Here is a 26,618-nt window from a genome sequence, read left to right on the forward strand (position 1 = left end):
GAGACTAGAGGCGGGTCCAGGTTCATTTCTCAGACTTATCGTTTGAGAGGCTGTCCATTCCCCCTTCACACAGGAACACTGGGGATTTTCATTACGAACAGACATTTGCATATATATAGTATAATGACAGCTTCCAGGGGCCACCGGCTCTGATCCACAAGATTATTTTCTCATTTATCTGAAACCTCCCCACTCTGGCTTTATGGAGGCCGGGTATTCGAGCTCCTTGACTCACGGGCACAGAGAGACTCAAGGACAATACACTCACAGCATGACACCTCACTCAATGCAGAAGATCAGAGGAGAGAGAGGACTAAGGCCTGACAATGGGCATCTTAATTCCATACCTGTAAATCCATAGAAGATAGGTTAATTCATGGGCCAGTTATATTATAATGCAACTTTTGACCCAATTTCCTACTGTATGGAGTCTCAAATATTGTACTAAGGATGAGTCACACAATACCCTCATATTACCAGTTTGGAACTATTAAAGATGCACTATGCAGAAATCGCCCCAGGTTGCAAAAATACTAATAGTTTGCCTAATTTCAGTTTATTTGACAAAACAAGCAAGTATAGCGTAGAGATTCATTGTACCATCTAAACCGCTGTGAAATATAGTTTCCATAACCACAAATATTGTACGAAACTTAAGGAAAAGCATAGAAATTATGCACATAGAACAGATCTACCGCTTCTTAGACTTGCTTTCAATGAGAATGATAGATCTATAACGCGCATTTCTAGTGAATTTGGTCGGGTCGCCCAAAAAGTTACATATTGCAGCTTTACATACCATTGGCCCCTTTCTAAGCTGTGTCTGTTAGCCTCTGAAAAACAAAGGTGATCATAATGCAACCCACTCTTTCCGATGTCATTTGTGAGTATCCTCTTATACCAGTAGTCTTATACCAGTAGACAGTGCTATGGAGCGGGTTGAGAGCTTCAAGTTCTTTGGCGTCCACGTCACTAAGGACTTAACATGGTCCACACACACCCACACAGTAGTGAAGAGGGCAAGACAGCGCCTCTTCCCCCTCAGGAGGCTGAAAAGATTTGGCATGGGTCCTCAAAAAGTTCTACAGCTGCACCATCGAGAGGATCTTGACTGGCTGCATCATCGCTTGGTATGATAATGCACTGCCCTCGACCGCAAAGTGCTACAGAGAGCGGTGCAGACAGCCCAGTACATCACTGGGGCCGAACTCCCTGCCATCCAGGACCTCTATATCAGGCGGTGTCTGAGTTCACTCTGTTATCGTCCTGCTAACGGTACCGGAGCATCGGCACGAAGACCAACAGGCTCGGAGACAGCTTCTACCCCCAAGCCATAAGACTGTTAAATAGCCATAAGACTGCTAAATAGTTAATTAAATGGTTACACCTCTTATCATTATCTATCCTGATGCCTAGTCACTTTACCCTGCCTTCATGTACATATATACCTTAAGTACCTCATACCGCTGCACATTGATCTGGCACTGGTATTCCCTGTATATACAGTAGCTCCATTCTCGTGTATTTTATTCCTCGTGTTATGCAAGCATTTCATGAGTATCAAGCCCCTTTTTTCCCAATTTTCACCTAAAATGACATACCCAAATCTAACTGCCTGTAGCTCAGTTCCTGAAGCATTCATGTGCATATTCTTGATACCATTTGAAAGGAAACACTTTAAAGTTTGTGGAAATGTGAAATTAATGTAGGATAATATAACACATTAGATCTGGTATAAGATAACACAAAGAAAAAAAACATGCATTTTTTTGTATTTGTTTTTGTACCATCATCTTTGAAATGCAAGAGAAAGGCCATAATGTATTATTCCAGCCCAGGTGCAATTTAGATTTTGGTCACTGGATGGCAACAGTGTATGTGCAAAGTGTTAGACTGATCCAATGAACCATTGAATTTCTGTAAAAAAAATTTAATCGAGACTGCCCAAATGTGCCTAATTGGTTTATTAATACATTTTCAAGTTCATAACTGTTCACTCTCCTCAAACAATAACATGACATTCTTTCACTGTAATAGCTACTGTAAATTGGACAGTGCAGTTAGATTAACAATAATGTAAGTTTTCTGCCAATATCACATATGTCTATGTCCTGGGAAATGTTCTTGTTACTTACAACCTCATGCTAATCACATTAGCCTACGTTAGCTCAACCGTCTCGCGGGGGACCCACCAATCCTGTAGAGGTTTTAAAGTCTACACCCGTTGTATTCTTCACGTGACAAATACAATTTCATTCGATTTTTTATATTTATAATGCCTTTCCTTCACTCAGCCATTATGACAACAGAATAGTGACCAGGCATTCAGTGGGTTTGTGTGGATAAGAGACTTTAGGCAGCAGAAGAACTCACCTGCATCATCATCGTCATCGTCCATGTCCCCGTTGAGCTCTGCCGTTCTGATGAGACGAGCCTCCATCACCTCCATCTCCATACACTCCATCTGCTTCTTCATCAAGTCAAACTTAGCCTGAGGTAGACAGAGGTAGACAGAAAATTCAATATTCCCCCTACTAAATGTTACGTTCGTGCTCCATCTTCCCTGTCCTATTACTTAGGCTCACAACAGTAGTGTAAGTACAGACACTCAGGAGTGAGTGAGTCTGTCTGTACCTGTAGGTCCTTCATGTCTTTCTCCAGTCTCAGTCTCTCAGACGTCTCGGTCTCCAGCAGCTGGGAGGCCGACTCTCCAGTGTTCCTCTCATCCGCAAGCTCCGCTGACAACTCTGTGATCTGGAGGAACACACACACAGTATTTAATGTGCATGCCCCATGGCATGGCCTATCTTCGGTCACAGTGCACTACAAACACACCATCAAAAGGCTATCTATGAAGTCCGAGAGTCATATCCTCAGCCTACTTTTCTTATCACAGACGGAGTCAAACATTGAACAAAGGCGGACTGTTTGAGTTGATAACCTGACACAGCTTCTGGTGAATGAAGACAGTATGACTGAGTTACTTTATAGTACTTCTGCAGCAAACGCTGTCTCCCAGAATGCAGTGCATAGAAGAAAGGCCCCAGGAGACTCACCCTGCTCTCCAGTCGATCACTGTTCAGTCTCAGTTCGTTCCTCTCTTTCTCAGTCTTCTCCAGCTTGCCCTTCAGATGCTGGATCTCCTCCTGGAAGAGAACATACAGTACAAGGACAATTATAAGAACGGGAAAGAGACAGTAGAAAATAGCTACAGCAGAGGTAGCCATGTTGGAATCCTGTGCAACACTATGGAGATATTCACCACTCCCACCTGACATCACATAGCAACTCTGGAGATTTGACTCATGGTCGTGGGTGTGCAATCACACATTTCCAAGTATGCAAACCCTTACTTTAGTCATGTGGAGCAGATTTGCAGTGGGTGAGGTTGGATGGCTAAACAGGCTAACAGTCAGAAAGAGAGACAGAGATACTCACATCTTTTCCTCGAATCTGTTCCTCTGTGAGCTGCACCTCGATAAGCGGCCGTACGGTGGTGAACAGCTTCCACCAGGGCCAGCCCTTCACTCCCTTGTTCTTCTTGATGTTCTTCTGGATGCAGCGGATGGCCAGGTCGTGGGTCTGCTCAGCACACAGAGAAACACAGCCCACAGAGAAAGAGAGTGGGTGCGACGGTACTGGACTGTACTGTATGGGGCTGAGAGTGTGTGAATGCAGAGGAGAGGGTGGAAGCATAGTGCAGTACAGTGCAGAGGAGGTACAGTGCAGCAGAGCTAGCTTTGCTACAGAAATAGAGTATGGAGAGCCACTCAACGCACTAACTACAGAGAATGAATATCTCATCAGATTAGTATTATCAGCCTAAACTTCACTGTGATTTACTCTTTACTATTGAATAACGTGCCGTTTTTGATCTTGAGAAACCCTAGCCCTAGTCTCCATGTTATTGACATACAGGATGGCTGGACATGTACACATCCAATAATCATGTGTTGCAGCATCGACTAACCAGCCAGGCCTCATCAGTCAGCCTTCTCTGGAGGGTTGCTGCAGACCGTTTTCCAAGGCTGAAAGCCCTTTTGATGAATTAAATCAAACATCAATACATCTTGGAAGCCTATTCCAAGTGTTACACGATTTCCATGCAGCTTGTGCATGAGCATCTGTAGTGGCGGCAGATTATGGCAAAACCCAATTAGACAACACAATATTGCCAGCGTCAAGTAGATTCCGCCCCGAAGTCAGCCTCTATGGCCAATTAGGATTTGTTACGCCATGAAAGCCGTAACACAGTGGCACATTCAGCAAATCTCAGACAGACATATTCAACAGGACTCATTTGTGATGTTTAGACCTTAATGAATGAGGCAAACAGAAGATAAATAAACAAAGGGCTATTCATATTGAGAGGGTGTCTGACTGTATGTCAGTCTGTTGAGAGGATGTGAATCGTGGGCCAAGATTCTGACAATCTACACTCTTAGAAAAAACTGTGTTATCCAGGGGACAGCCAAAGAACCCTTTTGGAACCCTTTTTTGTAAGAGTGTAGGGCTAGATGTCATTTCCTGGGTAATAGCTTTGGTTCGGTGTCTCTCTCCCCTACCTGTGCGTGAATGTGTGTTGTCTGCATGCATGTGTGCGTGTGCTGTGTTTGTGAAGACTGAGCTCTACTTGACGATGTAGGAGAAGCACCCGCCCACACCACCTGCTTCCACTCAGCACCGCACTCCCCGACTTAAAACAAGCGCTTAATTAGGAAGCCCATCGGCTGCTCTGTTCAATTCCCCCCGGCTCCCAGAGGTATACATGAGGAAAGAAAACACAGCGGAACACTGGGCTGTGTTTCAAAAGAAAACATCCTGTCTTCCATATGCCCCCTCCACTACTGTACGAGAGAGAGAGAGAGAGGAGAGAGACACAGGCACACTTTCAAAAGGGAAATTGTTGCTTCTCGAAAGGGAGATATATATTCCTGATGAAGTCATGCTGGGACGACTTCAAAAAGCTCTGGAAACCATGATGAATCAATCAAAAGTTACAGGACATTCTATGACACAGCCAGCCGCTTATCAAGCACCATGGGCTTTTAGTATGTTTGCCGCTGCCATAGAACTTATTCCTAACACTCTCAGGGTGTATTTCCATCTAGCCATGGCACATCTGTTGAAAACGGATACATCATACAGTGACATTATAGAAGCCTAATCAAATTTCATGAACGGGGAAGACCGAGTGAGAGCCCTAGTGGGTTTCATTATACAATCATTATTATAAGACAGGCCTCTGGATAGAGACACACTCCGTTAATCTTCCTGCTAGAGAGGGAGGGAGGAAAGAGGGAGGAGGGAACTCGATTCGCACAGTAATATACCACTTCACCGCACTCCTCCAATTACAATTTTCTATTTCTTGGGCTGGTGCATTTGGAATAACTACTTTTTTACCTCCTGCATATATTTGTGAAATTTTAGATATTTTCAGGGCAGACAGAGAAACGCACATGGCCTGGTCTATCATCATTATTATACTGACTAAACCAGACAGACTCAAGAGGTTTGCAATGAAAAACTCATTGTTTTATAGTTAATCTACGGCGGCTAAGGTTCTGTGGTTTTTATCTGGTTAGGAGTGGTTGTTTCATATCAGTGTATGGAAACGGTTATTTCTGTTCCAGTAGAAAAATAGAAGTCTAAAGAGTTATTTGAGTAAATCTTGGTTTGGTGGTTCATTGTTCGCTGGAAATAATATCCGGTTTTTGACCTGATTGAACATTATATTAACATCAGTCATCAAGTCATGACTTCATATGTGTATGACTTTATACGATGTTACAGACAAACATATTATCTAAAAAGTTAATATAATGTTAAATCAAGTCAAAGACCTGATATTATTTCCAGCGAACAATGAACCACCAAACCAAGAATTACACAAACAGACTTAGACTTCTATTTTTCTACTGGAACAGAAACAACCGTTTCCATACACTGATATGATACAACCACTCCTAACCAGATAAAAACCACAGAACCATAGCCGTCACCCATAATTGAGTACTACATCTTACCTCACAAAAAACTGAACTTTAGTTCAGAGGCAAAGATTTTACAATAAAAAAATCAATTGAATCTTATCTTTCTATTAAAGATAAATGTACGGGAAGAAACAGAGGAGAAAGCATTCCGAAAAAAAATAGGCGGCCCGAATAATGGATTTAGTAATGGTACAGTTAGCCTTCCCACAGTTCCTCAGTGGTGATTTCCTGCCCTTTCCAGTGGATTATAAAGCGCTCCTCACCCTCAGTCTCTGAACGATGCCCTTTGAACTTAATAAGAGAAAACCTTGGCCTTTCCCGGGTTCCTATTTCCACCACATGCCCATTACTCAAAAGCTGCTTATTTTGTCATGATGGCAAAAAGAGAAGCACAAATCTTTAATAGAAGCAGAGATAAAAAAAAATGTCTAAAAGCTAAAAACTTCAGATTTTGCTCAACTAGCTAAAAAACGAATCCCATAGGCCACCTTGGGAAGATACTGCAGCGTATGTCCGTTTCTCAGAAAGCTTAAAGCCACATGGATGCTTCCTGGAAACAAAGAGAGTGCAAAGACATGGCTGAAATGGAGATAGTGTACAGCATGTGTGGAGGTGAAGGAAAATTCCAGCCAGTGAGTGTAGTGATGTCCTGTGGGTGGTGGTGAACCAGCCAGTGAGTGTAGTGATGTCCTGTGGGTGGTGGTGAACCAGCCAGTGAGTGTAGTGATGTCCTGTGGGTGGTGGTGAACCAGCCAGTGAGTGTAGTGATGTCCTGTGGGTGGTGGTGAACCAGCCAGTGAGTGTAGTGATGTCCTGTGGGTGGTGGTGAACCAGCCAGTGAGTGTAGTGATGTCCTGTGGGTGGTGGTGAACCAGCCAGTGAGTGTAGTGATGTCCTGTGGGTGGTGGTGAACCAGCCAGTGAGTGTAGTGATGTCCTGTGGGTGGTGGTGTACCAGCCAGTGAGTGTAGTGATGTCCTGTGGGTGGTGGTGAACCAGCCAGTGAGTGTAGTGATGTCCTGTGGGTGGTGGTGAACCAGCCAGTGAGTGTAGTGATGTCCTGTGGGTGGTGGTGTACCAACCAGTGAGTGCAGTGATGTCCTGTGGGTGGTGGTGTACCAGGCAATGAGTGTAGTGATGTCCTGTGGGTGGTGGTGAACCAGCAAGTGAGTGTAGTGATGTCCTGTGGGTGGTGGTGAACCAGCCAGTGAGTGTAGTGATGTCCTGTGGGTGGTGGTGAACCAGCCAGTGAGTGTAGTGATGTCCTGTGGGTGGTTGTGTACCAGCCAGTGAGTGTAGTGATGTCCTGTGGGTGGTTGTGTACCAGCCAGTGAGTGTAGTGATGTCCTGTGGGTGGTGGTGAACCAGCCAGTGAGTGTAGTGATGTCCTGTGGGTGGTGGTGAACCAGCCAGTGAGTGTAGTGATGTCCTGTGGGTGGTGGTGAACCAGCCAGTGAGTGTAGTGATGTCCTGTGGGTGGTGGTGTACCAGCCAGTGAGTGTAGTGATGTCCTGTGGGTGGTGGTGAACCAGCCAGTGAGTTTAGTGATGTCCTGTGGGTGGTGGTGTACCAGCCAGTGAGTGTAGTGATGTCCTGTGGGTGGTGGTGAACCAGCCAGTGAGTGTAGTGATGTCCTGTGGGTGGTGGTGAACCAGCCAGTGAGTTTAGTGATGTCCTGTGGGTGGTGGTGAACCAGCCAGTGAGTTTAGTGATGTCCTGTGGGTGGTGGTGTACCAGCCAGTGAGTGTAGTGATGTCCTGTGGGTGGTGGTGAACCAGCCAGTGAGTGTAGTGATGTCCTGTGGGTGGTGGTGAACCAGCCAGTGAGTTTAGTGATGTCCTGTGGGTGGTGGTGAACCAGCCAGTGAGTGTAGTGATGTCCTGTGCGTGGTGTACCAGCCAGTGAGTGTAGTGATGTCCTGTGGGTGGTGGTGAACCAGCCAGTGAGTGTAGTGATGTCCTGTGGGTGGTGGTGAACCAGCCAGTGAGTGTAGTGATGTCCTGTGGGTGGTGGTGAACCAGCCAGTGAGTGTAGTGATGTCCTGTGGGTGGTGGTGAACCAGCCAGTGAGTGTAGTGATGTCCTGTGGGTGGTGGTGAACCAGCCAGTGAGTGTAGTGATGTCCTGTGGGTGGTGGTGTACCAGCCAGTGAGTGTAGTGATGTCCTGTGGGTGGTGGTGTACCAGGCAATGAGTGTAGTGATGTCCTGTGGGTGGTGGTGAACCAGGCAGTGAGTGTAGTGATGTCCTGTGGGTGGTGGTGAACCAGCAAGTGAGTGTAGTGATGTCCTGTGGGTGGTGGTGAACCAACCAGTGAGTGTAGTGATGTCCTGTGGGTGGTTGTGTACCAGCCAGTGAGTGTAGTGATGTCCTGTGGGTGGTGGTGAACCAGCCAGTGAGTGTAGTGATGTCCTGTGGGTGGTGGTGTACCAGCCAGTGAGTGTAGTGATGTCCTGTGGGTGGTGGTGAACCAGCCAGTGAGTGTAGTGATGTCCTGTGGGTGGTGTACCAGCCAGTGAGTGTAGTGATGTCCTGTGGGTGGTGGTGTACCAGCCAGTGAGTGTAGTGATGTCCTGTGGGTGGTGGTGAACCAGCCAGTGAGTGTAGTGATGTCCTGTGGGTGGTGGTGAACCAGCCAGTGAGTGTAGTGATGTCCTGTGGGTGGTGGTGAACCAGCCAGTGAGTGTAGTGATGTCCTGTGGGTGGTGGTGTACCAGGCAGTGAGTGTAGTGATGTCCTGTGGGTGGTGGTAAACCAGCCAGTGAGTGTAGTGATGTCCTGTGGGTGGTGGTGTACCAGCCAGTGAGTGTAGTGATGTCCTGTGGGTGGTGGTGAACCAGCCAGTGAGTGTAGTGATGTCCTGTGGGTGGTGGTGAACCAGCCAGTGAGTGTAGTGATGTCCTGTGGGTGGTGGTGAACCAGCCAGTGAGTGTAGTGATGTCCTGTGGGTGGTGGTGAACCAGCCAGTGGGTGTAGTGATGTCCTGTGGGTGGTGAACCAGCCAGTGAACTCAGTTGAAGGCAGCCTGCTCACTCAGAGCGTAATCACACAGTGAAGGAGAGGAGTGCTGGTTTCCATACATCAACTGCAAAAATGCTATCAGCGCCAGAGAGACGGCCCCATATCATGTGGAGAGAGATTAATGGAGGGACAAGGAGAGATAGAACTGAGGAGAAGGAGATGCTGGCACGTATAATAGGGCTGCTTTTAAAAAGAGCTGATCAATAAGAGTGTGTTTAAGGGGGACATGCCACCCCCCTGTCCCTGGTGCAGATAGTGACAGGGTGAATCAGGTGGGATGGGGAGGGGTTAGGCCAATAGATTTACTAAGTCCTGTTGTGATTAGTTTGAGATTTACAGCAGAGCTAGCTGTAGTCCTATGGCAGAGCAATCAACCTTTAAAATGTGACCTGGAACAGCCTCCTTCACTCCAGACTCCGAGGCAACCACATCTCTCTATTATAGATCACATGAAAGTTTTATTCTCTGTCTCTAAATCAATAGTAAAATATTGTTCTGTAGAGTTTACTGTAGAGCTTGCCGTAGTCTAAAAAAAGACTTCAGGAACAGGGGGAATATACAGTAGGAAGACTGAACTGTTCTCTACAAAAAAATGATCAATGTAAATCCTGGAAAATAAATCCTGGATTTCAAACTATAAAACAGATTCTGATCATATTGGACAGTCCCAGTCATAGCCTTGACATACACAGTACATCTTTGTCTCCTTCCCTGCTGCTATCTTTAAATCCTGCCTTTCTTCTCTGACAGCTAGCTGGATGACGTGAAGCCGTGGTGGAGTCATGCCTACCTTCCTCTTCTTGAAGGCCTGTCTGGCCAGGTATCCACTGCAGGCTGCTTGGAACAGGGTGATGTTGTGTCTGGTCTGCTCATCCCGCTGCTCCTCCAGTTTAGCCAAGGTCCCTGCTCTGAAGAACAACTGGGGACGAAAGTACACACCTTTTAGTTCAGCATCAAACAAAATAGATATAGTCACGTTTGTTCAAGTCTGGAGCTGATTTAAATCAAACAAAATGGTCACATAATTGACTTGAAATTGACTTCAAGAAAGTATAGCTTTTTAGCACCTATTACACAAATAAATTACATTAACAAGAAAACGGTAGATCCATCCACTGTAGTCTAAAGACAACGGCCCTTTAATCCGAGAAGATTGGGTAGTAAAGTAATTGAGCGTGTTTGAGTGGTAAGGTGAAAGCAACCGACTGTAGACGAAAGTCGAGGAGGGAAGTTGGGGAGGTATATCTGTGACAGCCGAAAGTCGGAAACTAAAGTTGTTTATGAAAGTTTGTATTGATAATGTTGAAATATACATGTCTCCAACCCCCATACCACACACACTCACAAACTGAAATCAAGTGTGTGTAGGCTACATTGTACAATCAATCAGTGAGAGAGCCTCAAATATCACATTCATTTGTATCACTCCACTGTATACATGAATCGCGCAAAAGCTCCTGCTTCAGTCATTCTTCCCCATAATGCAACAGACTTTGAAAGGCGGTGAAAAACGATGGTCACCGACTTGACAAAAGTGATCCGCTTTAACTCGCCCACTATCTCTGCCAGAGAGTGTCAGCATTGTGTCCTTATTGGCCGGGTCAAAGATGAAACAGAGTTAAAGGGCCAGTAGAAGTGCCGTCACATGACATTCTCCTATCATTCACATACACTCAGAGACATCATCAGGCCAGGGTCAGGCACAGTGTGAAGACTGGTGGCAGTCAGTCAGCTTAAGGCGAAGGATGGATGGTGATGGGAGAGTTGACAGGCTCCAGTGCTTTATAAAAGATCAAACCTCCCTGGCATACATGAAAGAACCAGTAGGTGGAAGAGACAAACACTTAAGCAGGATATACTGTATTACCAATACAAAGAGGGGTTCCGAAAACACACTGTACTTCAATGTTAGAGGGAGAATGTCATGAATTTGGCTTCAAAATAAAACAGTAAAGTCATGTTTGTCATATGCATTTTGTCCATAATGTAACTACATCAGAAAACCACAAGTAAGGAGATCTCTGGGTGTCAGCATCATATTATGATCAGAATGGGTAAATCAAAGCGGACATGAGGCGTGACTTCCTGTTGTGGCAGTGTTTACCACAGTGAGAGTTGTGTGGTGGACCCAGTGTCATGAGAAGATTTGGTGCTGCTGTTAATTGGCATTCTACTGAGGCCACTGCTGTTGCTAGGACACCGTTGGACTGCTTTGTGAACCACCATCTTGGTGCTAATCTACTCCAAAGGCCATTTCAATCTCCAAACCCCGAAGGCAACAACATCTGTCTCCCAAGAAATTACCATTTTTAATTACAATAGTTTCTTGTTGGCTATGGGCCACTTCTCAGCTGATGGGATTAAACAGAAGTGTGCCAAGCAGTGTTTACTGTGATTAGTCTACAAGTGCCAGGGCGAAAGACAACACCGAAGACCATCACCTGCCAGAAATTACTCTATAACGACATGAATACAAAGGAGACATGATTGTGCGTCTCACGGTGAGGCTGGAAGGCAGGCATGCCTCTCAGACCCATCCTCCCCAGCCAAGAGATTTTCAGGGCAGGCAACACTTGCCAGACAGTTCACCCAGAGTCACAAACACATCCCAGCTAACAACAAACGTTCCTACAATTTGGAGAATATTCCCTTACGGGTCTCATTAGGTCATTAACCTCTCTTGGGTAGGGGGCAGCATTTTGACAGCCGGATGAAAAGCGTGCCCAAAGTAAACGGCCTACTACTCGGGCCCAGGAACTAGAACATGCATATTATTAGTAGATTTGGATAGAAAACACTCTGAAGTTTCTAAAACTGCTTGAATGGTAGGCAAAAACCTGAGAAAAATCTAACCAGGAAGTGGGAAGTCTGGTGCTTGTAGTCCTTTCAAGTCATTGCCTATCGAACACACAGTGACTTAGGGTTCATTTTGCAATTCCTAAGGCTTCCACTAGATGTCAACAGTCTTTAGAAAGTTGTTTGAACAGAGAACGAACAGAGGAAGTTGGAAGTTGTTGACTCAGGAAAGCAAATGAGTTCATTGGCGCGCTTTCACATGAGAGTTAGCTGTGTTCCAAAACGTTTTTCAAGACACTGGAATCGTCCGGTTGGAATATTATTGAAGTTCTAAGTTAAAAAGGCCCTAAAGATTGATGCTATACAACGTTTGACATGTTTGAAAGAACGTAAATATAACTTTTTTTGACTTGTCGTCGTGACATTTTGGCCGCGCTTCCTACACTTGGAGTAGCTTACTGAACGCGGAAACAACAAGGAGTTATTTGGACATAAATTCTGGACTTTATCGAACAAAACAACATTTATTGTGGACCTGGGATGCCTGGAAGTGCCTTCTGATGAAGATCATCAAAGGTAAGTGAATATTTGTAATGCTATTTATGATTTTAGATGACTCCAAAATGGCGGGTATCTGTATTGCCTAGTGTATTTTTCTGAGCGCAGTATTATTGCAAAGTGTGCTTTCCCCGTGAATCTTTTTTGAAATCTGTCACAGCGGTTGCATAAAGGAGATGTTCATCTATAATTCTTTGAATAACAGTTTAATATTTGATCAACGTTTATGATGAGTATTTTTGTAAATTGTTGTGCTGATTCACCGGCAGTATTGGAGGCAAAATATTTTCTGAACATCACGCACCAATGTAAAATGCTGTTTTTGGATATAAATATCAACTTGATCGAACAAAAAATGCATGTATTGTGTAACATGATGTCCTAGGAGTGTCATCTGATGAAGATCGTCAAAGGTTAGTGCATAATGTTAGCTGAATTTCTAGTATTTGTGACGCCTGTCCTTGCTAGGAAAATGGCTGTGTGGTTTTTCTTGTGTTGGAACTGTCCTAACATAATCTAACTTTATGCTTTCACCGTAAAGCCTTTTTGAAATCGGACAATGTGGTTACATTAAGGAGACGTGTATCTTTAAAATGGTTTAAAATAGTCATATGTTTGAGAACTTTGAATTATGACATTTTGTGGTTTTGAATTTGGCGCTCTGATTTTTCACTGGCTGTTGAATAGTGTGAACCGTGGGTGGGACGCTGCCCAAGAGAGGTTAACTAACGTTTACATAGGAATGTTCATGTGATGTTCAAGGAATGTTTCCAAGCGACCATTCCCTTAATGTCAAATAGAACTTACCCAGAACTTAAGATAATGTTCTAGACACGTTTCATGGGAATGTTGCAAGAACATTTATGTGTCCAGTTTTCTGAGAGTTAGGAAAAAATTCCATAAACCTTCTACCAAACATACACAGAACATGGTTGCCATGTTCTCAGAACATAAGACATTAATATTCTAGACACGTTTCATGAGAATGTTGCAAGAACATTCCTGTGTCCAGTTTTCTGAGGGTTAGGAGAATATTGCATCAACATTCTACCAAACAAACACAGAACATGGTTGCCATGTTCTCAGAACATAAGATATCAATATTCTAAACATGTTGCAAGAACATTTATTTTTTGCCACATTAAAAGGGTAGGCTAATACATTTTAAGTTAATAGTGAAGATTTCTTTTAGGTCCATAGAGATCCTATTAAATCAATATTGATACTGTATGTAATTACTGTGTATGATCAAATAGAAAAGTGCATGCACACATGGGAGGTCTCATATACAGAAAGTCCTTCATTTGCTGAAATAAGTAAATCAAATCAATGATGAGAGACTAGTCAGATTAACTGATACCTGACACTGACATGTTTGGAGTACAACGTCCCACTCAATGCACCACGAACCAAGAGGTTTTGAGTTCAAATCCCAGGAGATGACATGTTGAATAATAATTGCTGTATAAATGAACATGCAAAAATGTAATTGTGTGTCAAATACGTAAGTTGAAAACACTATGTTAAAAGCACTATGTGCGTGAGTATCCCTTACCTTGCCAAACAAAGAGATATGAAATGATCAGTGGTTAACAAAAGTGGCAAAAGTAACAAGACGTGATGTGAAATTATGATAATTAATCTTTTTTTTTTTTCATCTTTTTTTTTACATGAAAAATTCTTATTTCAGCAAATGAAAGGCTTTCTGTATATGAGACCTCCCATGTGTGCATGCACTTTTCTATTTGATCATACACAGTAATTACATACAATATCCATATTGATTTAATAGGATCTCTATTGACCTAATAGTGAAGATTTCTTTTAACTTAAAATGTATTAGCCTAATGTGGCATAAACAGAACTAGTCATGATGTTAACTGATTGTCAAACTATTACTTAATGTCGGCTACCTGAGCACGTTACTCATGGATGGCATAATGACAGGAGGTGAGTAAAAAATACATGTTTTAAGCTTCATTAAAATATATTTTTCGCCTTATAATTTCCAACAATTTTGGTAGGCTATTTGTTAGTCAACTTGTCTATAATTAGATACATGCAGCTTCTCTTCTGTCATTATTTGATGCTCGTCTAGAATATTAAATAAAGCCACGCTCACCAGAATGTCATAACTCGATAGAATGATCAACGCATCATCAACAATCTAGTTGACATCGGTAAAGTTCTCTTTCATTTCTGCTTCTGTCACGGAGCGAGGACGTTAAGGATCCAGGGATATTTCCAAATGACATCATTTTGACCGGTTTTAAGGAAATTAAAAACTGTGAAAACAATCCCGCATGTCTCTGATATTTTAGTTAGTCTTGGGACGCATATTTTATGCGGTTGAAAATAAAATACTGTCAGCTTTTATGTTGCTGAAAGAAATTGCACGTAGGCCAGGAACACTTAATTCTGCAGAAGTTATTGTAATAGGCTCAATGTGAGGCCTATAGTCAGTGTCCAGACTTCTATTCCAACTATTAGGCTACTGGACTAAAATAATTCTGGCATGACTTCTAAATTAATGATATTCAGTGATTGTCATTCATTAAGCCTCCTACACAAGTCTTGTAACTCCAATTGATGCATACACTGCTGTCCATGTGCGTCTTGGTCTCGGCTACTTATCTTTGCCTTGGCAAAAATGTGTTATTGTTGAAACACACCGCATTTTGAGCGTATTCCACAAGTTTTCAAGACTATTCACAAATTGTTCATGCGACTGACATGAGGTAATGATAAATACTGTGATAGCATACAATTTTCATGGAATCTGTTTTCATTATTGTGATAGGCTCATGTTTTACCAGTACGGCGTACCACCACTATTTATTTTGCCAGTAGTTCATACCGGACCATTCCGGCTTGCTTTCACCCCTGGAATAGTCAAAAATAACTGAATGTACACAGACATGGTGACGTAGCAGAAATATATGAATGTCGTGAACCAGAAGGTTGTGAGTTCAAATCCCAGGTGAAGACATATAATAATTACTGTATAAATTAACATGCACAATGTAATAATTTATGTGGTGTCAAATATGGAAGTTGAAGCACTGTGTGTGTATCCCTAACTCAGTGGTTCACCAATCAGGCCTTGATGGGCTTGGCAACAGTTACAAGGTGTAACGTGTAATAAAAACTGTGAATGTTTGGTAGAACGTTGATGGAATATTCTCCTAACCCTCAGAAAACTGGACACGAATGTTCTTGCAACGTCCCATAAAACACATCTAGAACATTAACATTGTAACCATGTTCTTCCTTAGATAAGTTCTGTTTGACATTAAGGGAATGTTCTCCTAACACAAACACATGCTAAAGAGGTTCTCAGAACTTTTTTTGCTAACAGAGATAGAATGTTCCCCTAACTAACAGAAAACTAGACCCCCAAACATTACGGGAAAATTACGGGTAACATTATGAAAACGTTCTCTCTCCTTAGAATTGATACTGGGATTCCTCAAGGAAAAACACGTGGAATGAGGATTCTTTAGCTACAAGTTGAAGAAACCTACTGTATGCATGGGACAACATCTGTTCTCTGGGTTTCTATAACCCCTTTTCATTCAATATAATATGAACAGAGGTAGTTTAACCAGTGACTAATTCAAAGCGTGAAGTGTTTTTATGTTGTGGTAGTAGTGGTACTCACCCTACTCAGTCCCATGTGATAGCTGCTCTTCTCCGGGTCCAGGGACTCCAGCAACTCCTCTACCGCCTGGAAACACACACAGACACACAGATCATTCCCTGCCCCTCTACCCCCGGATTATCCCTCTACAGCAGTCCCGTCGAGCTGCCAACTGACACAATCCCAGCATCCCAACAACCACTCCTCTAATCAGACAGATTGACAGAATCCTGATATGTAGTCCTGTAAACATTCTACCTCACACATCCGGCCCGATCCCCACCCTCTCCTCTCCTATTCTCAAGGACACAGAGCATGTGCAGGGAGAGAGGCAAAAACTGACCAGACAGCTCGTCCTCCAGAATCCACCTTCTCCAAGCTTGTTCCTCCTGGCCCCGTGGTGGTCTCGGCCCCATAGCAGCCTTGAACACATACAGCCTCTGCAGAGGGGCACCGCCTGCAGCTCTCCCTCTCTGTGTTACTGTCTGTCTCTGTGCGTCTCTCTGCCTTCCCTTTCCCTGGGTGGTGTGGACAGGTCCACTTGAGCCCCCAGCCTGAAAGGCCCCATCTAGATTACACTGTGAGAGGAGCGGCAGCCCCGAGGACTGAGGGCCTTTTGTCTGATGCCGTTTCCACAGAAACCTCGCTACGAGACGCTGACGCAGGGGAAAACTGCTTTTCTCTCTCTGTACCACCTTCGCTCAGTCTCTCACACTCTTCTGTAAAGAGTAGCTTTTGTGTTCTTTTCCCCACCATTTCATTTCAGCCTGGCTCCTCTTTCAGGGGACCAATACACAATTGACCCTCATTGATAGTTAACCTCAGAGTGGAACCCTCATTAGCAATCCTCCCTTCACAGGTTGGGTCACACTAAAATACTTTTAGGCCCTCTCACCATTTACATTGCACATAAACCATTGCAGTGGAGAGTTCCTATCCTAAGAAAATCATTAGGGTAAAACTACCAGGCAGACGGCCTCCAGGGTAGACAATATATTTCACAAAGTTGATAAGTTCAGCCCTAAACCCCAGTGCAATTAGAAGGCCTTTCCTTCCTGTCTCTGCTTCTGCAATGTTGATTAGGTCATCACAATGGCTCTGATTAATGGAGGTTTATTCCTCTGTCAGTGGGTTACTGACAGCCAGGAAGGAGATGGCCTGTTCAGTTTATTAATGTAACACTACAGACCTCAGCTATGCTCCACACACGCACACACAGAGAAAAATAGACTCACCCTCTTCTCATCCTTCACTATGTAGTTGCGGCCAAGTTTCTTGGTCAGGTGTGGTGCCAGCACATCGAAGCGGCGGCGGAATTCTGAGAAGACCATGTGATCAGGGTATCCTGTAAAGACAACGATATGGGGGCAAGGTTATGGAGCTATAATTTTTTACAGAAATATTTATTCTAAACACATAGTCTACGTGACAAACAGTAGAGCAGTGTTGGTCATTTGGTTCGTTTGTGAAGGAAACCAGACTCCAGTCTAGGCAGGTCAGACCCTTCAGGACCTTCCTCGTCTAACAACCACAGCCTCTAGTTCTGTCAGCCTTCTCACCTTGTCTGTAGATTCTGAGGGCGTCCAGCAGCTTGGAGCCGCGGAGCTGGGACCGGAGCAGGGCCACATCCAGCTGCATCAGGCCAGAGTCTCCACTTTCCCCCTGGGCCTCCAATTCCCCTCTGCCCGCCCGCAGGGCATCAGCATTGGGCAGCAAGCAGTGGACAAAGTGAACCCTGGACCTCCTTACCGTGTCCAGCAGAGCGTCCTGAAGGAGAGAAGGGTTAGCTGGGACTCAAATGATAACAGTGATAGAGGGCTAGAGGAGAGGGCAAGGCCTCACCGTGCACTGAGAGAGTAGCCCAATTTAATCACAGACCAAACCTCTAATCATATGCAAAAGCGCCACACAATGGCTCTCACACATTTCAAACATTAAGCAATCTTATAAAATAATCAACTTGAGTTGTAATAAATAGTATAGTTAAGGAATGTACTCTGGACCAGGAAATGTAATGCCTAGACCCTGCACTGGGACGGCTCCTAGCTCCTACCCCTTAAAGCTGTTATAACACAGCAAAAACATAGGAAGATAGATTATAGATTTAGCAGACGCTCTTATCTAGAGTAACTTACAGGAGCAATTAGGACTAAGTGCCTTACTCAAGGGTACATAGGCAGATGTTTCACCTATTCACTTTGGGGATTCGAACCAGCAACCTTTAGGTTACTGGCCCAATGTTATTAACCGCAAGGCTACCTGCCACCCCAAACGCTGTGTGAACAGCTCTCTCAGAGGGAGGGCATACATTGGGCAATGCTAATTAAAAGACTCCATTTACTGAATCAGCTTGTGTATAGGATTTAAATGAGGGGCTTGTGGCCCAACACAACGTGGATATACCCATAATGAAACATGAACATAAGTGGAAGTATAATAAGCTATTGGGGGCCATCTCGATCTCTCTCACAGTCCCTCGACCAGACCTGGCCCCTGCAGATGGCCCCTAGACTCTCACCACTTGTAGTTTGATCTGGATGCAGAGGGACTTCTTCTTGACAGCTGCCACCCCGGTGGTGAAGGTCTTCCTCATGCTGGTGGCACGCCGCAAGGTCAGCTGGGAAACGCCCTCCAGGCCAGCAATGGAGCCTGACAGGATGGTGGCCCCACCCCCTCGACTCATAAACAGACCACTGATGTTCTTCCTAGAGAGGAGAGCGACAAATCCGACATGGTCAGAATGTCTGTTGCAAGTGTTGCCAATCAAGCTAAAACATTATGTGGGACGAGTGTTACTTTTGGGAGTCCTGTAGGAGACTCCCTGCGTTGGTCGAGACAGGGTTCTGTTTAGCATGGCTCAGCCAACCACGGGCGTCATACTCCACCCAGTCTGTACCATGGCTGTGGCCCAGCAGGAAGTGATGTAGTCTCTCACTCTTCAACAGCAAGGTGTGACCTGACCAGTAGAGAGGCAAAAGGAGTTGATAACAATTATGTATGTCAATGTTTGCGTGTATGGATGTCTACAGTATGTGTGGCAATGAACATAAAGTGAAAAAGAAGAAAAACAACAAATCATTGTCACCTTTGAGCAGACAATATATTTTCTATAAACCTGTATTTTTTGTGTTTTAGGAGTAAAATTATTTTAGAATATGGTAGTTTAGAAAACAGAGAGTTCTTTGAAAATAGACACTATTTGCTGCTATAGTTTGTCCCCCATCATTTTACAGTGAAGAATAATAGAAACAGAGTGGCAAATTGCATACCACAACATATCTGGGTGATTGATGCAGTCCTGTTAAAGTCATCTTTCAACTCTGCCACTGTATTGGTAGCCTGACTGCCACTCTGTTTATCTCTTCCCAACTCCTTATGGAATTGCCATGCAATTGTTTGGCTTGACAATCAGGACAGAGTAGGCAAATGCACAAACTGATCTGGGACCAGGCTAGAGTATTGCTGGGTTCAATGTGAAACTGACTTCACCTGATGATGCACATCCATTCACTCCTTTGCATTGTCATGACAATTCTGAATCCTAAAAATCATCCAAAGGAAAGTTGGTAGAATGTTTGAACGTAGAATGTCTGGTCGATAAGAGCGACAGTGTTGATTTGAAAGCCATTTTATTTCTTTGCCATGGTGATTCTATTCATTAGAATGCAATTACATTTGAAAATTATGATATCAAAATGTTTGCAGAATTAAGAATGTTAGAAATGTTAGAAATGTATGCACGCATGACTGTATGTCGCTTTGGATAAAAGCATTTGCTAAATGGCATATCATTTTACAAAATGAGCTTCTACACCCAGAAATGTAACCAGTCTGTACCATGGATGGCACAGGAGCATCAATATCTTCTTTACTGAGTTACAGTTCATATAAGGAAATCAGTCAATTGAAATTAATAAATTAGGCCCTAATCTATGGATTTCACATGACTAAGCAGAGGCGCAGCCATGGGTGGGCCTGGGAGGACATATGCTCACCCACTGGGGAGCCAGGCCCAGCCAACCAAAATGAGTTTTTTGCCACAAAAGGGCTTTATTACAGACAGAAATACTGGTCTCAGAAGATCCTGCAGGTGAAGAAGACAGATGTGGAGATCCTGGGCTGGCGGGGTTACACGTGGTCTGCGATTGTGAGGCCAGTTTAACGTACTGCCAAATTCTCTAAAACGACGTTGGAGGCGGCTTATGGTAGAGAAATGAACATTTAATTAACTGGCAACTGCTCTGGTGGACATTCCTGCAGTCAGCATGCCAATTGCGCGGTCCATCAAAACTTGAGATCTGTGGCATTGTGTTGTGTGACAAAACTGCACATTTTAGAGTGGCCTTTTATTGTCCCCAACACAAGGTGCACCTGTGTAATGATCATGCTGTTTAATCAGCTCCTTGATATGCCACACCTATCAGGTGGATGGATTATCTTGGCAAAGGAGAAATGCTCACTAACAGGGATGTAAACACATTTGTGCAAACAAATGTAGAGAGCTCTTTGTGAAACAAATGTAGAGAGCTCTTTGTGAATATGGAACATTTCTGGGATCTTTTATTTCAGCTCATGAAACATGGGACTAACACTTTACATGCTGCATTTACATTTTTGTTCAATGTATGTTTAGAATGCATTTAGGTACATATAGAACTGGTTTCGTGTGTGAATTTCTCAGATATCTGGCATTGTGAGTGCTACTGGAAGTCCCAGTCCCTAAACATGACCAGCTTCCGCTTCCACAACCAGCACCGGCCTGAACAGGAGAAACGCAGGCTGTTCCAGAAGCACATGGCGGTGAGGTGCAAGGTTGGGTTTTACAGAAAAGTGAGGAGGGAGTTCTATGATCAGCGTGTGACCTCAGGCAACAAGTTGCTATTTTCTGATGAAGAGAGAAACTGGAAGCCATTCCAGGGGTGCTAGAGTTGGCTGCAGAGATGGGCTTCCTGTGAATCGCTGCCCCTCTGTTGAATTACTATTGATTTATTTTGGAGAAGTAGTATTAAGATAAGATTGGATAATATAAAACGAGATTGGTAAGTATAGTAGGTGTGATAAGTGTAGGTTAGTGTCTATTTTAATCAAAATAAATAATATTTGAAGTATAACAATAGTGATGGATTTTTTTGTGAGGCGTGTGTGTCTCTGTACCTTTGCTCTCGCCCTCGGCAGGGCCATAGTAGCTGAAGAGACGTCCCAGTAGAGTGTCCTCAGAACCCCCAGGCTGCAGAGCCTCCTCCTCCATCAGCCACAACAGGCCCCGCGCCTCATCAGTCCTCAGCGTCCGCACCTGGCACACACACAGGTCAGACTCGCTTCCAACCCCTCACCTCACTGGATAGATAACATCTACTGTACCCTGACACATTTTCAGTCCTTCGGATGGTTGTAGAATCAACAGTCTCACCAAAATACACACAAACAGACTAACTGGGCATCAGTTTGCTTTTCAGCCTACACATACTGACTCACTTTAGCAAACACACTCAGCCAGCCAGCCCACTCATACTCAAACTCCAAGGCCTGAAGCGAAGCCAGCTCTGATCATCTAACTATCTACTTTGTGGGAATCATTCCGTAAGCCTGAGGAAATGTCATTTGTTGTAAGGCTTTCACCTGGAATACCACAACACCTCCCAACTCTCCTGACTATTTCCACAACAAACACTGACACAAAATATTGTGAAGGAGTCAGCTGATCATATTTAGCACCAAAATATCCCGCTGACAACACAGTGAAACACTGCTTTCAGATTCATGCTTTTATAAAGCAATTGCAGTCTGTTTTTTTTTTAAGGTCCAGACGGCAGAGAGGGACAGGCCATTAGCCATGACTCTCATTAGGCCTAATATCAGAGTAATAGCTCGGAGAGCACTGGAGCATTCAGGAAGCCTGCTCTAAACAGCCCTCTTCAGAAATTACCACTGGAATGCTGGCCGCAATTGAGCTTTTTGGTATAATTGAACTCTAACCCCTTTTTCTCTTCAAATGGCTCTTTCTGAATTCAAGAATATACAGTGTATACCCACCTACTGGTAGAATCTGAAGAAAATGCTTTTTATCAGTGTTAGCACATTGTTATTATCAATAGAGAATGATAACTACTGTAGTAGTGTTGAGTGCAATGACCTTTTAGACCTAGAAAAAGCTCAGCAAAGCCATATAAAGGCTCTCTGTTAGACACACAAGTACACAGTAAAGCCTGTTTCTGGGCCTCGCTAAAAGCCTTCATGGCAAGCCAACAGACCCCAGTGAACCCATGGGTACTGAGTTTTTTATGTCAGGGGACAACATTTGAAGTGTCAGTGTAAATCCAACTGTCAGCTTTCATCCTAGTGTCTCGACATCAACAGAGAGTGATCTCTAAGAGCGTGGGCTGTGCTGTCCCATTCTTTTGTTTTTGTCAGCCTTCAAAGGCTTTGGCCTTCTGCAGCCATCTGCTATACCCTGGTTCAGTGCTTTTGATGACAGCTCCAGCAGGGCCAGGACCCCTTAAAAGGCAGAGCACTCAAACCAACTTATTACACCGCCGACCATGACACTCTCAACACCTTGTCATTTTTTTTTTCCATGGCACACACACTGGAGGAGAAGGAAAACAAAGATTTTTTTTTCTTCCACCTGAGTGGGTTTTCTAGTCTTTGTTTACTGGATGAAATGTCTGCCTTTTCCTTCAACCCTCTCCCTGTTGATTCCTCTACAGAAGCTCACTGAAAACGTTTACAATAAACTGAAAATTCTCAAATCTGCAAAAATGCATACAACTGACTCATTGTGAGTTACAAAGGACTCATGAATGTAATTATATGTGCATAACAGTGCACGGTAAAAACGGTGTGGCCAGTGAGAGAGGCAGGGTGTCAGGACTACAGAACAAAGTGGCAAGAGCTTCAGAAGGGAGTTTAGATAATGATCCTCTGGAGAGTGCCATTACTAAAGAGAAATCGCACAGAAAGGTGGAGAGACAGAGTACTGCTGTACAGCGTGACGCTGCCATGGCCATAAACTCTGTAACCAGGTAAACTCGTGTGAATACAGGTATTAAAAGGAGTGTCCTTACCAGTGCTTGACTTGACGCTTGGTCTACTGCAGCTACAGACAGAGAGGTGTTAGGTTCCATGTCATCTAATGGAAGCTCTATGTTCTCCTAGAGGGGTGACAGGGGGGGGATTAGTAACCAATGACAACATAGGTCCGAAGACAGGGCGCCAAGTTTTAGTTTTTCTACTATAGGAATTAGTTCATTATCACCTACAGTATATACATAATAATATAATAAATAGTAATACAATGTTGTAAACTCCTCATAAACTGCTATTAAAAACAGCTACAGGCTATGAAAGTGAAAGCATTGTGTTTTTTACAATGGGAGTGATTAGACATACATCGGTTAGGACAGAGTGTTGGCAGGGATAATTCAGCCCTATTATGATGGGTGTATAGTCTAGTATTCTGCGATGAGAAGAGAGGGAGTTAGAGAGCGGAGAGTTATTCATCCTCGTCGAGCGAGCAGCTCCACTGCTGTGCAGCTCAGCCCAGTTCACACAGCCAGTGATGAGTGACCTGGCTTTGGGCTCGGCAGGGGAGGAGAAATGGCAATCATATGGACATTATATAGGCTCACTGTGTGACACTATTGATGAGAGGGAGGAAACCATGAGCTCTATGTAGCTCTAACTTGCCATGGCTTACAGGCAGGAATAGTGCAGTCCTGATGTATGGATTGTATGGGAGTATGTATATTTGGATCCTTAAAGCAGGGTTCCACAACTGGCGGCCCGCGTGATTTTATTTTTAATCAAACACTATATCTGTTTGGGCTACTTGTAGTCAATTTGCAGTATACACATGTTTAGTCATTTTGCTCCGCCCCCTGACCATCCACTCAAGAACAAATTGCCCCGCATCTTAATCTAGTTGATGATCCCTGCCTTAAAGTTTGAATCAACGGTTGCTACATCAGTGTTTCCCAAACTCGGTCCTGGGGACCCCAAGGGGAACGCGTTTTGTTTTTTCACCTAGCACTACACAGCTGATTCCTATAAATCAAACTAATCGTCAAGCTTTCAATATTTGAATCAGTTGTGGCAGGCTAATAACCAAAACGTGCACCCCTTAAGGTCTCCAGGACCGAGTTCAATTTTCTTATGTATTTATGATATGCACCCAATGATTTATGTAGCACATAACTTATAAATGCCTCATGAGCTTAGTTCAACTGTTGTACCCCATCAGAACCCAAAATATAAGCTTGTTATACTCCAAGGTTTGTAAACAAAGTAAATGTAAACAAACACTATATAGCCTCAAAACATGGTTAAAACATCATGAATGGTCTGTCCTTGCATCCATAGCTCTGTCTATGAATTTGAGAGTGGTTACATTTCTCCAGTCCCATCCCTCAGCTTTTTACCGAAACAGGGGCGGGGAAAACGCTTTGATATTGTTTTAACTGCTGATTGACGCTTTAAAGCGTGTGTGTGTTAGTGTATGTGTTTTAGTATGTGTGTGTTAGTGTATGTGTTTTAGTGTGTATGTGTATGTGTTTTAGTATGTGTGTGTTAGTGTATGTGTTTTAGTATGTGTGTGCTAGTGTATGTGTTTTAGTATGTGTGTGCTAGTGTATGTGTTTTAGTATGTGTGTGCTAGTGTATGTGTTTTAGTATGTGTGTGTTAGTGTATGTGTTTTAGTATGTGTGTGTTAGTGTATGTGTTTTAGTGTGTGTGTATGTGTTTTAGTATGTGTGTGTTAGTGTATGTGTTTTAGTGTGTGTGTATGTGTTTTAGTATGTGTGTGTTAGTGTATGTGTTTTAGTGTGTGTGTATGTGTTTTAGTATGTGTGTGTTAGTGTATGTGTTTTAGTGTGTATGTGTATGTGTTTTAGTATGTGTGTGTTAGTGTATGTGTTTTAGTGTGTGTGTATGTGTTTTAGTATGTGTGTGTTAGTGTATGTGTTTTAGTGTGTGTGTATGTGTTTTAGTATGTGTGTGTTAGTGTATGTGTTTTAGTGCGCGTGTATGTTAGTGTGTGTGTATGTGTTTTAGTGTGTGTGTGTGTATATATGTTAGTGTGTGTTAGTGTATGTGTTTTAGTGTGTGTGTGTGTGTGTGTGTGTGTGTGTGTGTGTGTGTGTGTGTGTGTGTGTGTGTGTGTGTGTGTGTGTGTGTGTGTTAGTGTGTGTGTGTAGTGTGTGTGTGTGTGTGTTAGTGTGTGTATGTGTGTGTTAGTGTGTGTATGTGTGTGTATGTGTGTGTGTGTGTGTGTGTGTGTGTGTGTGTGTGTGTGTGTGTGTGAGTGTGTGTGTGTGTGTGTGTGTGTGTGTTAGTGTGTGTGTGTGTGTGTGTGTGTGCACGTGTTAGTGGATGTGTGATTGTGTGTGTGTGTTAGTGTATGTGCACTGTGCATATTAATATACCTCTTTGTATCTCTCTAGCTCCTGTACAAAGGTGCGCTGATAGAACAGTGTCTGCAGGCGCTCCTGGGTGTAGTTATGGCAGAGCTCTTCAAAGGTGGCGCCGCGCTCCCGCTTGGCCAGGCGAGGGTTCTGAAAGCCCGGGGTGTCCACGATGAGCAGGGAGCACAGAGAGTGCTGGCTGGACTTCAGAGCCCTGACACACACACACACAGGAAGACAACCAACAACAACAAAAACTCAGCAAGACAACAAGTACAAGGCAGCAGACCCTAAACAGAGAGGCCAGCTGTAGTGGTGTCCATGCGTCATCTCCCTCCATCTCTGGTAAAGTAGTGACTAACCTGTTGATGAGGGAGACGAGGAGGGTGAAGAGCTCTGAGTACAGCCCAGATGCCATGGCTTCTAAACACTCCATGGCTGTGGCCTTGGAACCTGGTGGGAGAACAGGCGAGAAGAGACAAACAAATTTACAACAATATGCCTGTCATCAGATCAGACAGCATACATCACAGCAGAGGCACGGAATACTCTGCTCACTCCAGTGAGTGTTTGATTTGAAATGGGAGAACTGCAGGGAACCAGCGAAGCCTAGTGCTATTGCCCTTGAATAGAGATGGTGTGAGAGGAAGACAGGTGAATCACAACCATGTCTTATGTGTGACAACGTGGGAGGGAGGGCAAGGTGGGAAGGAGGGCAAGATAAAATAAAGGCTAACTGTCCATTTTTACTGTGATACGGTTCTGCCTATATGTCCTTCGAACTGGGCGCGTCAACCTCTGATAAAACTCTCAGAGGTACTGTACATGTGGGAAAAAAATCAATGGAAGGCAATTATAATTTCAAGGGCAATGCATGGAGGACTTCTGAAATTGTCCTGATATATTTTCGTCATACCTACCTATCAATAACCACTCTGTTTCTGTGGTAGTCATTACTAAGATAAGCTTTAACGTTCAGAGACGTGTGTCATCTCCCCTAGGTGATGAGCTGGTGTGCGTGCATAGTCCCAGGTGTACCTGAGGCTTCTCCTGCTGCATCGTCTGTCCCCTGGCGTATAGTGCTGGCTCTGGGCAGGGTGCCCTTGGCCTGGTGCTTGAAGATGGAGGAGGAGAGCTCTTCCAGGGTGCAGCCCAGCAGGTAGGCAGCCTTCTGCGCCCACTCATGACGTGCAAATTGTTTCCTACCGGCT

The 26,618-nt window shown here is 43.9% G+C and overlaps 1 protein-coding gene across 8 annotated transcripts in view; it reads right to left on the bottom strand.

Annotated features, from left to right (window-relative positions):
- LOC106603279 (unconventional myosin-XVIIIa) overlaps positions 1-26,618 on the bottom strand; it is a 115,016-nt gene that overhangs the window by 29,184 nt on the left and 59,214 nt on the right. For all 8 annotated transcript variants that reach the window (XM_082974545.1, XM_082974544.1, XM_082974543.1 and 5 more), the window contains 15 exons: positions 26,446-26,616; positions 25,770-25,860; positions 25,429-25,621; positions 23,073-23,159; positions 21,163-21,301; positions 18,805-18,964; positions 18,527-18,713; positions 17,568-17,775; positions 17,244-17,353; positions 16,030-16,095; positions 9,805-9,933; positions 3,439-3,582; positions 3,057-3,146; positions 2,635-2,754; positions 2,374-2,491 (listed from right to left, as the gene is read on the bottom strand). In XM_082974545.1, coding sequence (XP_082830671.1) covers positions 2,374-2,491; positions 2,635-2,754; positions 3,057-3,146; positions 3,439-3,582; positions 9,805-9,933; positions 16,030-16,095; positions 17,244-17,353; positions 17,568-17,775; positions 18,527-18,713; positions 18,805-18,964; positions 21,163-21,301; positions 23,073-23,159; positions 25,429-25,621; positions 25,770-25,860; positions 26,446-26,616 — 2,013 coding nt within the window. The remainder of the gene's footprint in view (positions 1-2,373; positions 2,492-2,634; positions 2,755-3,056; positions 3,147-3,438; positions 3,583-9,804; positions 9,934-16,029; positions 16,096-17,243; positions 17,354-17,567; positions 17,776-18,526; positions 18,714-18,804; positions 18,965-21,162; positions 21,302-23,072; positions 23,160-25,428; positions 25,622-25,769; positions 25,861-26,445; positions 26,617-26,618) is intronic.

This window comes from Salmo salar, chromosome 04, assembly GCF_965601325.2.
Source record: "Salmo salar chromosome 04, fSalSal1, whole genome shotgun sequence".
Taxonomy (NCBI): Eukaryota; Metazoa; Chordata; class Actinopteri; order Salmoniformes; family Salmonidae; genus Salmo; species Salmo salar.